Genomic DNA, 15,212 nt, shown 5'->3' with positions numbered 1-15,212 from the left:
TTATGAAAAAAATATTTTAAAAATCGAACGCGGTCGAAAATTATATCATCTGTTAAAGTAACATTCAAAACACAGGACTTTCTTTTTATTCTATTATTTGAATGAAAAATAATTACGGTATCCAATTATCACGAAACTACTGAACGCGCTTTAACAGTTTATGTGCCCGTATCACAAGTAGCAGATGGCTGTCATCGAAAAAAAAATTGTATTGTCGCGTGCTCGGAAACTATTGTCTCGTCACTAGTATTAAAAAAGAACTGTTTTTTTTTTTAATAAATTGAAGGGATAGTTCTTGACTGAAGAACTAATTCTTTGTCAATAATATAATTTAAAAAAATATTGTATGCATTATATGATGTATTTTATTTCTAATATAATTATTGGAGTTCCAGTAATAGTATTAAAAGACTCGATTTCTATTCGGTAAAGTAAAATATAACAAAAAAAAAAACAAGCATTGAATTATCAAAATTTTATTAACGCTGAACATACAAGTATCAATGGAAAGTCATATAGTAAAAACAAATCTGACAGATAAAAAATCAGACAGCTAAAAAGGTTTTATTCAACCAAGAAATTATAATGTAGCATAAAAGTGACTACTATTAATTCTAATTCTGAACAATAAAACTTTAATTATTATTATATGAACGTTTAATTACCGAATTGATTAAAATTTTAATTTAAATAAACTGTTGTTTTTTGTAATAATATAAAAACTAACAAGTTTGTTTTTGTCTGTGTGTACATACATACATACATACATTTAGACTAATGCATATCTTACTAAAAACATCTAAATTGTTGTATGAAGCACCATAACTGCTCATAACGACATTTGTCCGATTATCATCATAATATTATGAATTTAAAGAGATATGGTCTGTCTATATCTATGTAGAGCCGACCCAAATAAAATGAGGTAACTTTTTAAACAAAGTCTTTTAGACTGTATGACTTCTTACTGACATCCCAACTTCGCGCGGTTAATAATGTAACTATATGAAGCAGGGCACATATAGATAGCTTTTCCACTTACCGCCCTTGGTATGGAAATTTCCAAAACTCTTTTCTTAGTAAACCTCTACATCCCGAAGGAATAATGCTGTATTTAAATTAATTCCTTATTTATAAAGAATAGTAGCAGTAATAAGGAATCACTAATGTTCCTATTTATCCCGCTTAGGCTTAATGCCTTTGTTAGTTAGGACTAAAATAGCCTGAGGATTCAGGATAGATCCCGTGTTTTTTTACAGAGGTGCCTTTTATCATTAGTTTAAAGCTGTTGACGCATATTAGGACACATAGTTTCGATCATTTATTGAATATTAAACTTCAGTAATAAAAAATAATATTAAATTATAACATAGAATATACATATCTTAATTATATTAAAATAGTATTGATTCAAAAGAGTAAATTTTTTTTCAGTCGGCTCTGGTCATGGTAGGTTAAAAGACTTTACTTAAAACCTAGTATTCTATTTCTTTCCGCGACAATACTTGCTTTGTATTTTTTTGTTACGCATTAACTATGAGCACATGCCAATTAAAGTATTTCAGGTTTGGTGTTATTCGTCGTAAAATAATCACATTCGACGAACACTTGTAATATAACGTCGAAAGGTCAAAGTTTCACATAACAAAACGGCCATTTCTATGTGTTTCTATGTGTTTTTTGTTTTAACTGTGTGCGTTTTTTTCGACTAACAATTTGAAGGGCCATGATTTATGTGCACATTTTATTTTTTATTATTTAATGTCATTACGTGCGTACCTCGCTAACATTATCACTAAACCATTATTTTCACTAATCATATTTTTCAGACCTTTCCCCTGAGGCCATTAAAAGGCAAGAAATGACTGGCGAAAACACAGGTAAGACTGAATTTTGTATTGACATTATCTTTAATAATTATGTCTGCGAGCGTCCCCCCCATATTCGATGTACAGTCAGGGTAAGAAAACCTTCGTCAGTTTTCAAATTCATTCCTTTCAACAACAACAAACAACAACAACAACAACAACAACCTGTAAATTCCCACTGCTAGGCTAAAGGCCTCCTCTCCCTTTGAGGAGAAGGTTTGGAACATATTCGACCACGCTGTTCCAATGCGGGTTGGTGGAATACACATGTGGCAGAATTTATATGAAATTTGTCACATGCAGGTTTCCTCACGATGTTTTCCTTCACCGCTGAGCACGAGATGACAAAGACAAATTAAGCACATGAATCAGCGGTGCTTGCCTGGGTTTGAACCCGCAATCATCGGTTAAGATGCACGCGTTCTAACCACTGGGCCATCTCGACTCATTCCTTTATCAAGTCTTAAACTCTAAGTACCGTTTGCATATAAACGTCAAATAATTGCGACGCAATATGTCATTCTCGATCGGTAAAGCAGATTATCGCTCGTACTGAGCACACGAAAATAGATCTTAAATTGAATAAACCTTTTCTTACCCCGACTGTACTTGCATGCAATGGGTTACGTTTTACCCTGTTCAAGATAGCTTGATCTTTTTGACAGATGGGCTAGTGCTGAGAAACAGACAATATAACATATATGACAGTCGATGGAACGATGAAATGCGTAATTTAAATTAGAATTCAATTTTTTAACTTATTTTTATAAAAAGGGTTAAACCAGCTAAAGAGATCCCAATGTAACAATAACATAACAATGATCTTTAATAAGGATTTTTGTAATCGATATTTGTAGCAGTTACTGTGTATCGCGTCCCTACTTTCCGATCTAAGTAACATTGTACAAGCATTTATTACTTTCAGTGTTTCTATTAAAATTTCACTTTGAAGCAGTAATATATAATAGAAATAATCTTAATTTTCGTAGCGTTATAACGCTTGAATCGTTAGGAATACAAAAGGTATTATAGGTATTTTCTTAAATATCTTTACAATTTTTAAAATCATTAAATGAACAAATAATATGTTATTAACATTATAGTTATTTTTTAAATAACTTTACAAGTTTTAAAATTATTATATGAACAAATAATGTTATTAATATTTACATTTGTCAAAAAGATCAAGCTATCTTGTACAGGGTATAGTGCTAAAAGTATATACCCCAAACAAGTAATTTTAAAACCATATCATTATAATAAAAGTGACTAATTATTAATAAACTAATCGAAAGTAATTAAATCATTTGCCGCGCGTAATTAATACTATATTATTTTACAATATCATTGTAAATGAAATATGTATTTAACCTTGCGTTTAATAAATCAATATTTATTATTAATAATCAAGAATATTTATTAAGAATATTAATTTAATGATGTGCTATATTTTTTAACTTGCCGCTTTAAAGATAGCACATATTATATCATGATATATTTCAATCATTTATAACATTTAAAAAATCGTTCTCATATCAACATAAATAAATGTTGTTTTTTCAAAAGTCATTATAACATTTTTTGTAATAATTGTGGTTTCAAATATACATATATTATTATTACTCAACGATGAATGCTGGAATCGAATTAGTTCGTATTATTTGAAGGTAAAATAAACAAATTAATTGATTATTTTATTGAATGAAATTCAATTTTGTTATTATTATATTATGAGAATTTTATAATGAAGTTAGGCCTCATATCACTCTTTATATAAAATAGTCGTTTGACTTACATTAATGCAACACACATTGCAATATTTTTTTATAATTTGGGTCTTTATAAAGAACATATATAATCTGTATACATGTATAAAAAATAGATTAAGACTTGGTCTCAAGGTTCAATCAAAATTAGTCGAACTCAATGGAGTATTGAGTAACACAAGGTGGTTGTAACTTCCAGCGGTGAAGCCCCCCAAGGGTTTCAAGGACATCCTCAGGGAGGGCGGGCCCGAGGCGTTCGCCAAGGCCGTCAGGCAGCACAAAGGGCTACTGCTGATGGACACGACCTTCCGCGACGCGCACCAGTCGCTGCTGGCCACGCGCGTGCGCACTCACGACCTTCTCGCCGTGGCGCCCTACGTGGCGCACAACCTGCACAACCTCTACTCGCTCGAGAACTGGGGTGGCGCCACCTTCGACGTCGCGCTAAGGTAAGCGCCCTATGCTTTGACTGCGACGCTGTGACGAGTAAACTGAGTATAGAATATGTTCTTATCTATAGTAAAATAAATCAATGATATTATAAGGTGCTTTGTGTTCAGAGAATCATGTTAGATTAAAATTATACTGTGTATAGAATATGTTCTTATCTATAGTAAAATAAGCCAATGAAATCAAAATCAAAAAATCAAAATAAACTTTATTCAAGTAGGCTTTTATAGGCACTTTTGAATCGTCATTTTACAATTAAGTGAAGCTACCACCGGTTCGGAAAGTAGATTCTACCGAGAAGAACCGGCAAGAAACTCAGTAGTTACTCTTTTTCAACATTTAAAAAAATACAGTCATGTTAGTTAATTTTTAAGTTAATACAATTATTAAATTAGACGAGACGCTTGTTAGATTAAAATCATACTGAGTATAGAATATGTTCTTATCTATAGTAAAATAAATCAATGATATTATAAAACCTACAACGACATCGCATCGTCGCTGTTTCAGCGATAATTTTGTACATTTCTCTTTTCTTTGTTTTTGTTTTACTCCTATTATTTTTGTCTGTATAGAGTGTGCAATAAAGAGTTTATAAATAAAATAAACGACATACTTTAAATACTCATGTACTTAATATGTGTTTATAATTCAACTCGTGCTAGTGGGTGAAAGAAATATCGTGAGGAAACCTGTATGTGTTTAATTTCATAGAAATTCTGCCACATGTGTGGCAACAAACGCTGTTCAACCCGCATTGGAACAGCGTGGTGAAATATGTTCCTTACTTTCTCCACCAAGGGAGATGCCTTAGCCTAGCAGAGTGAAATTTACAGACTGTTGATATTGATTCGAAGCAACTCTCAAAAAGCCCATATTTTATCTTTAAACGGGGCCGGATTTAGGGAAGGACGACCGGGGCAACTGCCCTGGGGCCTCCACATAAGTAGGGGTCACAAGTTTTCAGTGAGTTAACAAATACCGAGATATAGTCAAATTATAATAATCTTACTACTTAATATTTTAAAAGTAACTAATCCATTAATCCATGATATAATTATAAGGATCTCCACGCTCCTGTTGGTCTAGGCCAACTGCTTTGTGGCCCCAGGGCCTCCAGACCTTTAAATCCGACTCTGTCTTTAAATATCATATAAGTTCTACATATGTAGCCTAAACTTCTATACAATAATGAGTGTCTGTCCCGGCAGGTTCCTACACGAGTGCCCGTGGGAGCGACTGGAGGACATGCGGCGCTTGATCCCCAACGTGCCGTTCCAGATGCTGCTGCGCGGAGCCAACGCCGTCGGCTACACCAACTATCCCGACAATGTCGTCTTTGAGTTCTGCGATATGGCCGTAAGTGACGACCTCCATGGTCGAGTGGTGTGTACACCGGTTTTCATGGTTACGCCACTCTGAGGTCCCGGGTTCGATTCCCGGCCGAGTCGATGTAGATTACCATTAGTTTTCTATGTTGTCTTGGTACTGGGTGTTTGTGGTACCGTCGTTACTTCTGATTTTCCATAACACAAGTGCTTCTGCTACTTACATTGGGATCAGAGTAATGTATGTGATGTTGTCTCATATATTTATTTATTATTTATTGAAAGTCATATAAGCTATCAAATTAAATCAATTTTATTCAAGTAAACTTCACAATGAAGCGTTTTTTAATCCTCAGTAATTAAATACTACCACCGTTTCGGAAAGAAGCTTCTAGCGAAAAGAAACGGCAAGAAACTTGCATAGTTGCTTTTTAAACAAACAGATTTACAATGCTGTTATTTACAGTAATTAGTGCCCTATGATGGAGGTCTAGTCTTTTAATGAATAATATGACTTTTAATTAATTTTGAAAATATTGTCCAATAATTAACAGTATTCAAGCAATCTTGACGATATCTCAATTTATATTAGTGAAGAAACAAATTTGTACAAACTTGTGAAATGATTTTAAAAAGTCATTGTTTTTAATTACTAATATATTATGTATAAGTAAAATAAATTCCGTCTTAACGGATAATTGATTAAGTATGCCCAAAAAAACTTTATCTATCGGTCGTGTAACATGTATAATAAAAAATTTAGTACTATAGATATATTTTCATGTTCCCTTTTAAGTTTTAAAAAGAACATGAATGAATGTTAATTTTGTGTTATGTTATTAATTTTTAATGTTTATTTTTTTATGTTTTATTTTTAATTCTTCATATAATGATCCTAGTCTTTACTTACTGCTTCTAATTTGTAATAAATGTCAGTGGAAACTTGATTGGTTTATGTATTAATTTATTATGTTTTCATATTACTGTTCTATTGTGGTGTTTGTTTCCCGAAGATAAAAAATAAATTAATAAATAAATAAAATTATAAAATTATTGGTATAAATATACTTCGAGACAAAAAGGTTTAATTAATGAAATATATTAAATTGATTTCAAAATTAATATAGTCCATTTCCTCTTAGGTAAAAGCCGGCATGGACATATTCAGAGTGTTCGATTCACTGAACTACTTGCCCAACTTGATCCTCGGTATGGAAGCGGCGGGCAAAGCGGGGGGAGTCGTTGAGGCCGCCATCTCATACACCGGAGACGTGTCCGACCCCAACAAAAAGAAATACGACCTCAAATACTACCTGAACCTTGCTGACGAGCTCGTGAAGGCCGGAACCCACGTCCTCGGCATCAAGGATATGGCCGGACTCCTCAAACCCCAGGCTGCCGAGTGAGTATTAGTGGCTAGGCATGAGCGATATCCGAATTGTATGACATCCGATATCAAACTCAAACTCAAATTCGTTTATTCAATATAGAAGCATTACACTTACTTATTGATTGGCAAATAAACACTACCACCGGTTCGGAAAAAGGAACACCCTGACCTGAGAAGAACCGGCGAAAGAAACTCAGCGGGTCTTTTTTTTTGTCAAATTATTAAGATACATAGTAGTATGCTATCAAACATAAACTCGCTAATTGTATAGTAACCTTTTGCACACAAGCGTTCCTTAACAATTTTTTAAAATTTTGCAACAGAAGCATTTTGAACGCTTTCTGGGGTCCTGTTGTAGCGTACACATTGCCCCACAAAAGAGTTAGTGACTCTATGCAGTCGAGTAACAGGAGTAACAAGATTGTGTTGGTTCCTTGTACTAATGTTATGAGAATCACATTTTCTCATAAAAACATGAATATTTTTCCGTACATACAAAACATTACAAAATATGTGTTGAGAAGCAACAGTCAATGTCTTAATTTCTTAAATCTATACCTTAATGATTCCTTGGCTCCTAGGTTATAGATTGCGCGAATAGCCCTCTTGTGCAGCACAAATATAGTTTGGATAGCGGCTGCGTTACCCCTAAGCATAATACCGTAGGACATTATACTGTGAAAGTAACTAAAATATACTAGTCGAGCCGTATCAACATTAGTAAATAATCTAATTTTTTTGACCGCAAATGCCGCAGAACTCAGTCTACCCGCCAATCCGTTTATATGGGGAAGCCACTGTAACTTGGCATCAAGAGTAAGGCCAAGAAATTCAATTGTTTCAACTGGATCCATCGATTCTCCATTGATAAGTACATCGGGTTTTACATTTTGCACATTTGGTGTGCTAAATTTTACAATTTTAGTTTTTTTATTATTCAGTCTAAGATTATTTACGCTAAACCAATGTACTATATCGGACATAGCATTGTTTACATCGTCATACTGAACCTGTTTCCTATTAACTTTAAAAACCAAAGAGGTATCATCAGCAAACAATACTATATCATGTTTGTTCCCAACAAGAAAGGGCAAGTCATTTATGTATATGAGGAATAGAAAAGTTCCAAGAATTGATTCTTGTGGGACCCCCATACCAACTGAGACCCCCGGAGACCTTGTCCCTTTAACGTCAACCCCCTGAATTCTATTGTTTAGATAGGAAGTCAGAAGATCGAGTGCACATTCTCTAATTCCATAGTGATATAGTATCCTGACCAGAGTTTCATGCTGAACACAATCAAAGTCTACCCGTGATCACAAACCCAGGCCTCATAGATATTTTTTATAAGTTCGATACCTGCGTCGGTAGTCGCATATGTGGATTAAATATCGGTGTTGTCATCCGATTTCAGATATCGTCCTGTCTTTGTTTAACTTAGCATTGTACGATATGTGAAACAAAGATAAACGAAATCGGTCATCTCTTTCTCACAGATGTTTGTGTTAAGTTAAAAAGGAATACGGCGAATATTTTAGTTACAGTACTTTGGATGCTCTGACGTCCCAGACCGATATTCATAGTACTCAGTGGTTGTTCCGTCGAGAGCCGAGTGGCGATGTATAAGCGTTGTGCGCGTGCGCAGGATGCTGATCTCGGCCATCCGCGCGGCGCACCCGGCGGTGCCCATCCACGTGCACACGCACGACACGTCGGGCGCGGGCGTGGCCGCCATGCTGGCGTGCGCGCGCGCGGGCGCCGACGTGGTGGACGCGGCCGTGGACTCCATGTCCGGCCTCACCAGCCAGCCCAGCATGGGCGCGCTCGTCGCCTCGCTGCAGGCCACGCCGCTCGACACCGGTGAGCCTCGCGTCTGTGGCCCAGTGGTTACAACGCGTGCATCTTAACCGATGATTGCGGGTTCAAACCCAGGCAGGCACCGCTGATTCATGTGCTTGATTTGTCTTTATAATTCAACTCGTGCTCAGCGGTGAAGGAAAACATCGTGTATGTGTTTAATTTCATAGAAATTCTGCCACATGTGTATTCCACCAACCCAGATTGGAACAGCGTGGTGGAATATGTTCCAAACCTTCTCCTCAAAGGGAGGGGAGACCTTTAGCCCAGCAGTGGGAATTTAATAGGCTGTTGTTGTTGATGTTGTTATTATTATAAACAACATTTGAACGTCGACAAATCTCATCCAATTTCGGAAGTAAAATTAAAGTGGACATAAGTACTTAAGTGTTGTATAATTAAAAATTTATCAATCGTAACCTCTTAAGTAATGTAGCTAAGTTAGTTGCAAATCGCAAATATGTAAATTTAAGGTTTGTTCATCTTTTTCCATCATTGAAATAGGCATCATATAAATCCATCTTGCTTCGACGGTCTAGTCTTAACTTATAGATGAATTAGGCTAAAAGTATGAGTATCCATAGTGAAAGAGAAAACCGCGCGCCGAGATAAATTAATATATATTAATTCACAGACATTTTACATTTCAAGAGGTCCAAGAAATATAAATAATAATAACTATTATCTTTGCTCATTTATAGGTATACCCCTTCAAACTGTCTCTGAGTATTCCGCGTACTGGGAGCAAGCGAGAACATTGTACGGACCGTTCGAATGCACCGCTACCATGAAGTCTGGTAATGCTGACGTGTACCTCAACGAAATCCCCGGCGGACAGTACACCAACTTGCAGTTCCAGGCCTTCTCTCTGGGATTGGGCAGCCAGTTCGAAGAAGTTAAGAAAGCTTACAGGTTAACTACATCGATATATTAGATTATTTGATTTAAGATTTTTTTTATGGTATAGGTTGGCGGACGAGCATATAGGCCACCCGAAGGTAAGTGGTCACCATCACCCATAGACAATGAAGCTGTAAGAAATATTAACTATTCCTTATATCGTCAATGTGCCACCATCCTTGGGAACTAAGATGTTATGTCCCTTGTGCCTGTAGTTACACTGGCTCACTCACCCTTCAAACCGGAACACAACAATACTGACTACTGTTATTTGGCGGTAGAATAACTGATGAGTGGGTGGTACCTACCCAGACTGGCTTGCACAAAGCCCTACCACCAAGTAAAAGTATTTAAAATTCGTGTTTATATAAAACATATACAAAATTAGACAACTATAATTATATATGTCCCCGTTCGATTTCAAACATTGTTAGATTACAATCTATCTCGTGAGATTGTAAAGTATCGAAATACTGTGAACCGTGAAATATGATTACAAATAAAATTATAATCTATTTCGCGCAATTGTAAACAGTCGAAAGATTGTGAACGTTTATACAACTTACAATAAAACACATAAAATTTGGATAGTTCATAACATTTCTGTTAGATTAGGTTAGAGTTTTATAATTTAACTGAAATTTACTTAGATAGATTATAATCTAACAAAAAGTAATGCGTTAAATTGTATACAATCTCGCGAGATAGATTAGAATCTAACGGTATTTACAGTGTTACGATGAATTATACAAACATATTATATATTTCATTTATAAATAATTCTTCAATGTTTACGGTTACGTTACAGTTTAGTTTGTTGCCTATTCCAGTCGGATTTATTCACAAATTTAATTTCCCCCAGGGAGGCCAACCTTCTCTTGGGCGACATCATCAAGGTTACCCCATCATCGAAGGTAGTCGGTGATCTCGCACAGTTCATGGTACAGAACAAACTGACAGCCGCAGATATAACAGCAAGAGCTGAGGAGTTATCGTTCCCGAAATCCGTCGTGGAATTCTTCCAAGGTGCCATCGGTATACCATACGGTGGATTCCCCGAACCTCTAAGGTAAATATGTATACTCAACAACAGCCTGTAAATTCCCACTGCTGGGCTAAAGGCCTCCCTTTGAGGAGAAGGTTTTGGAACATATTCCACCACGCTGTTCCAATGCGGTGGAATACACGTGTGACAGAATTTCTATGAAATTTGTCACGTGCAGGTTTCCTCACGATGCTTTCCTTCACCGCTGAGCACGAGATGAATTATAAAGACAAATTAAGCACATGAATCAGCGGTGCTTGCCTGGGTTTGAACCCGCAATCATCGGTAAAGATGCACGTGTTCTAACCACTGCGCCATCTCAGCTCATCAATTTCAATTATTATTTAAAAAATACTTTATTTAATATTTTTTATAGTTACTGTAGAACCATGCAATCAAAAATAGTGCGAAAATTATTCGTAAGTTCTCAAAAGTACCCTGTACCGGATTGAAATAAAATCTGTATATTAAAATTTCAATGAATATAATGATTATTTATTTATATTATGTGATTGCAGATCAAAAATCCTTAAAGACATGCCAAGAATAGAAGGACGTCCCGGACAAGAGCTACCGCCATTAGATTTCAGCAAATTGAAACAGGAACTGCAAGAAACTTACCCAGGGGTAAAGTAACTTGGACTTATGCAAATATCATCACCATATTACTTTCATATGGACAAATGTTGACATTGCTCTAAAAGAACAAAAATAAACCCTAGGACACAGCACTTTATGAAAATCCTGTCAGGCCTTACTACCCGGTGGCTTATAGCAACATATTGATGCCCATTTGGATGTCTGACTATTAAAAGATGTTCATATTCGCAAGTGACACGGTAAAAAAGACGAAATGCCGCAAAAATTGAGAATTCCACCTCTAGTGCTCATTAAAAAGTAATCATCTTTAAAAATGTTTCTGGTAATGTGTACTTGAAGATGAAAATATTCCTTTCGACACCTCATATTAATAAATAAATATATGAGACAACATCACATACATTACTCTGATCCCAATGTGAGTAGCTGAAGCACTTGTGTTATGGAAATCAGAAGTAACGATACCACAAACACCCAGACCCAAGACAACATAGAAAACTAATGGTAATCTACATCGACTCGGCCGGGAATCGAACCCGGGACCTCAGAGTGGCGTACCCATGAAAACCGGTGTACAAACCACTCGACCATGGAGGTCGTCAAAATTTAAATATTAAGATGAGGTTATAGTTTTTATACTATAAACACACTAATAAATATGTAATGGCGTTATTTCCAGGTTACAGATCAGGATGTGATGTCGGCGGCGATGTACCCTCAGGTCGCAAACGACTTCTTCCGCATCCGGGACAAGTACGGGCCCGTCAAACACCTCGACACCAAGACTTTCCTCGTCGGTCCCACGGTGAGCTTGTAGAATTATTCGACAGGATCCATTATTTAGGTCACCTTAAACAGACATTTGACCAAAAAAATAACTATTACTACCCGTGAAGCATGACGAAAGAGAAGGAGAAAGAAAGAAGCTGGCAAAGTAGACCAGTTTCAAACCCAGGCCATCACCATTGAATCTTCATGTGCTTAATTTGTATTTATAATTCATCTCAAGCTCGGCGGTGAAGGAAAACATCGTGAGGAAACCTGCATGTTTCAAATTACATATAAATTCTGCCATTTGTGTTCCATCTACCTGCGAGGTGGAATATGTTCCAAACCTTCTCCTGAACTCCTAAAAGGGTGATAAGGCCTCAGTCTAGCGGTGGGAAATTTGCAGGCTGTTGTTGTTTAACCCGTACGAGGTTAATGCTTCGTATACTACTTAATATTATTAGAAAATTGTACTTTATTGTGTCCTATTTGTATATGATTTTAACTGGAGACTTTATAAATTCAGGTTGGTGAAACAATCGAAGTCAAGATCGAGAGAGGCAAGACCTTGGACATTAAGACACTCGCCATCTCCGACGAGATGACCGCGGCTGGAGAGAGGGAAGTGTTCTTCGAACTTAACGGACAGCTGAGATCAGTGTTCATCAGGGACGATCAAGCCAGCAAGGTAAACACACATTATTTATAACCGACTTCTAAAAACGAAGGTTATCAGTTCGACATAAATGTATGTATAGTAGAACACAAATTAGATGTAGCATCGGAAAATGCAATGGAATGAAATTAAAACCGATTACTGCCGATTTATACAACCAATAGAAATAGCTCCCTATCGCGCCATTCGACGCTATTCGTCGCTATAGATTCACGCGTCAGAGGAAGCAAGTGCATGTAAATCCACGTGTCAAATTGAGGAATATATTAGGTCATATGATTTACAAGTTATTACGTTGTTGTAAAGATCATATTCGCGTGAGAAATAAATATTGATAATTTGGGATAGCGTACTCAATTCGGATGTGATCGGTTTTACGAATTTTGCCGATGCGATATCTAAGTTGTGTCGTACTATAACAATGTATGTTGAATTATATTTGAGTATAATAATCCATTTAGGCTTCCAAGCACGTGTGTTTATTTTTGTAAGTGTATTTATATAATATGAGACAACATCACATACATAACTCTGATCCCAATGTAAGTAGCTGAAGCACTTGTGTTATGGAAAATCAGAAGTAACGATACCACAAACACCCAGACCCAAGACAACATAGAAAACTAATGATAATCTACATCGTCTCAGCCGGGAATCGAACCCAGGACCTCGGAGTGGCGTACCCATTAAAACCGGTGTACACACCACTCGACCACGGAGGTCGTCAATTTTTTATTTTTATATCACTAGTTTCTAATTTTCAAGTTGGTTTAATTTTTTGTATTAATTATTTATTATTAATTACACACTTATCGACTTCTCGTTCGTTATTAAAAATAATATATATCAAATATATTATAATATATATTTTTTCTTTCCCTTTTAGGAAATGAAAATCCACCCCAAGGCTGTGAAGGGTGACAAGAACCAAGTCGGTGCTCCCATGCCCGGCACAGTTTTAAGTAAATATATATTTTCTTTTCCTTTTCATAATTTTACTTGGTGGTAGGGCTTTGTGCGAGCCCGTCTGGGTAGGTACCACCCACTCATCAGTTATTCTACCGCCAAATAACAGTAGTCAGTATTGTTGTGTTCCGGTTTGAAGGGTGAGTGAGCCAGTGTAACTACAGGCACAAGGGACATAACATCTTAGTTCCCAAGGTTAGTGGCGCAGTGACGATGTAAGGAATAGTTAATATTTCTCACAGCGTCATTGTCTATGGGTGATGGTGACCACTTACCATCAGGTGGCCCATATGCTCGTCCGCCAACCTATACCATAAAAAAAAAAAACTTTGATACTAAAAATTAATAATATAATATACATTACTCATTATTTATCAAGAATCAGTTGAAGACTGAATTGTCAATTTGTAACTGCACAAATAAAGTTACAAAATACCTTAGTTACATTAAAATGTATTCCACAGCTATTAAAGTAAAGGAAGGTGACAAGGTCGACAAAGGCCAACCAATCGCAGTGTTGTCAGCCATGAAAATGGAGATGATCGTCCAAGCCCCACGAGCTGGTACCATAGTCTCCGTCGCCATCACGAACGGCCAGAAGCTGGAGGGAGACGACCTGATCTGTACCATAGAATAAGCATAAATAAGGTTCATTTTCCTTTAAGTTCTTATATCACTTCCAATCAGACTGCTATTATGAAATATTTACAAATTTATACAAAACAAAAAATCACAATATTAATGAATATACGTACATGTTATCTGTTCCTAAATGTTTTAAACACTTTTTTATTTATTTGAACCGATTTACACTTATTTAGAACTTTATCTTTGTTGTGCAAATTTTATATTATATTTTGGAGCGATAAGGGTATGAAATTCGTGAAATTATACGCAATTAATAATGAATTTTAAATGAAAACAATACCTGTGATATTAACACTATTAAATAGTGTCAACTACCCGCAATACTTAACATCACAGTACAAACACGGATTGTGAATAGATAGGAAATAATTTATACGTTTAGAGATTTTATTTTTAAGAACACGACACGAAGTGTTGAGATATCGAATGGCCTTTTGTAACTTTTAAAAATAGAATAGTCATTCCATGTTTTATTTCATTTGAACGATTACAATATTTGTAATAGAATTTTAATGCTGGTAACACACAAAAAGACATCTTAAATGAAGTAAAGACATTTTATACTGTTCTTAATTTTGTAGAGCAAGCGCTAAATGTACAATGTTTTTTTTTTACATATTTAAAATAATTACTTTGTTTTATGGTTGCGTGCTTCCAATATGATTTGTTATCCTTTTTATTGTTAATTTTGCATATTTATAACTTAATAAATGTTTTAAAATATTTATTGTGTTTTAGTTACTTTGAGGGCGACCGACATATTGGTCAAGATATATATCTACTCTATGGCATTTATAAAAGGCGCGAAATGGCGATTTGATAAATTAGTTCAAAACGATTGTATTGCAAAATACAAATCGAATGGTCCTAATTGTAAGGTTTTTATAACTCCTAATAAACCATACAAATACTTAAGTAAGAAGCCTTAAAGTCCGTCAATTTAAGTTCCA

General features: G+C 35.7%; 1 protein-coding gene across 4 annotated transcripts in view; it reads left to right on the top strand.

Annotated features, from left to right (window-relative positions):
• LOC124535507 (pyruvate carboxylase, mitochondrial) overlaps window positions 1–14,987 on the top strand; it is a 52,069-nt gene extending 37,082 nt beyond the window's left edge. For 2 of the 4 annotated variants that reach the window (XM_047111713.1, XM_047111712.1), the window contains exons 14-26: window positions 1,435–1,449; window positions 1,830–1,880; window positions 3,834–4,083; window positions 5,296–5,443; window positions 6,555–6,814; window positions 8,448–8,662; window positions 9,361–9,571; window positions 10,422–10,628; window positions 11,123–11,231; window positions 11,884–12,009; window positions 12,499–12,660; window positions 13,535–13,610; window positions 14,079–14,987. In XM_047111713.1, coding sequence (XP_046967669.1) covers window positions 1,435–1,449; window positions 1,830–1,880; window positions 3,834–4,083; window positions 5,296–5,443; window positions 6,555–6,814; window positions 8,448–8,662; window positions 9,361–9,571; window positions 10,422–10,628; window positions 11,123–11,231; window positions 11,884–12,009; window positions 12,499–12,660; window positions 13,535–13,610; window positions 14,079–14,251 — 2,003 coding nt within the window. In that variant the 3' untranslated portion in view covers window positions 14,252–14,987. The remainder of the gene's footprint in view (window positions 1–1,434; window positions 1,450–1,829; window positions 1,881–3,833; window positions 4,084–5,295; window positions 5,444–6,554; window positions 6,815–8,447; window positions 8,663–9,360; window positions 9,572–10,421; window positions 10,629–11,122; window positions 11,232–11,883; window positions 12,010–12,498; window positions 12,661–13,534; window positions 13,611–14,078) is intronic. The other 2 variants (XM_047111714.1, XM_047111715.1) reach the window with 2 other exon arrangements.
• The last annotated feature ends 225 nt before the right edge of the window (window positions 14,988–15,212 follow it).

This window comes from Vanessa cardui, chromosome 15 (genome assembly GCF_905220365.1).
Source record: "Vanessa cardui chromosome 15, ilVanCard2.1, whole genome shotgun sequence".
In the NCBI taxonomy this organism is placed as follows: domain Eukaryota; kingdom Metazoa; phylum Arthropoda; class Insecta; order Lepidoptera; family Nymphalidae; genus Vanessa; species Vanessa cardui.
Note: the sequence above shows the minus strand (reverse complement) of the source record. Positions and strands in the feature narration are given on the sequence as shown.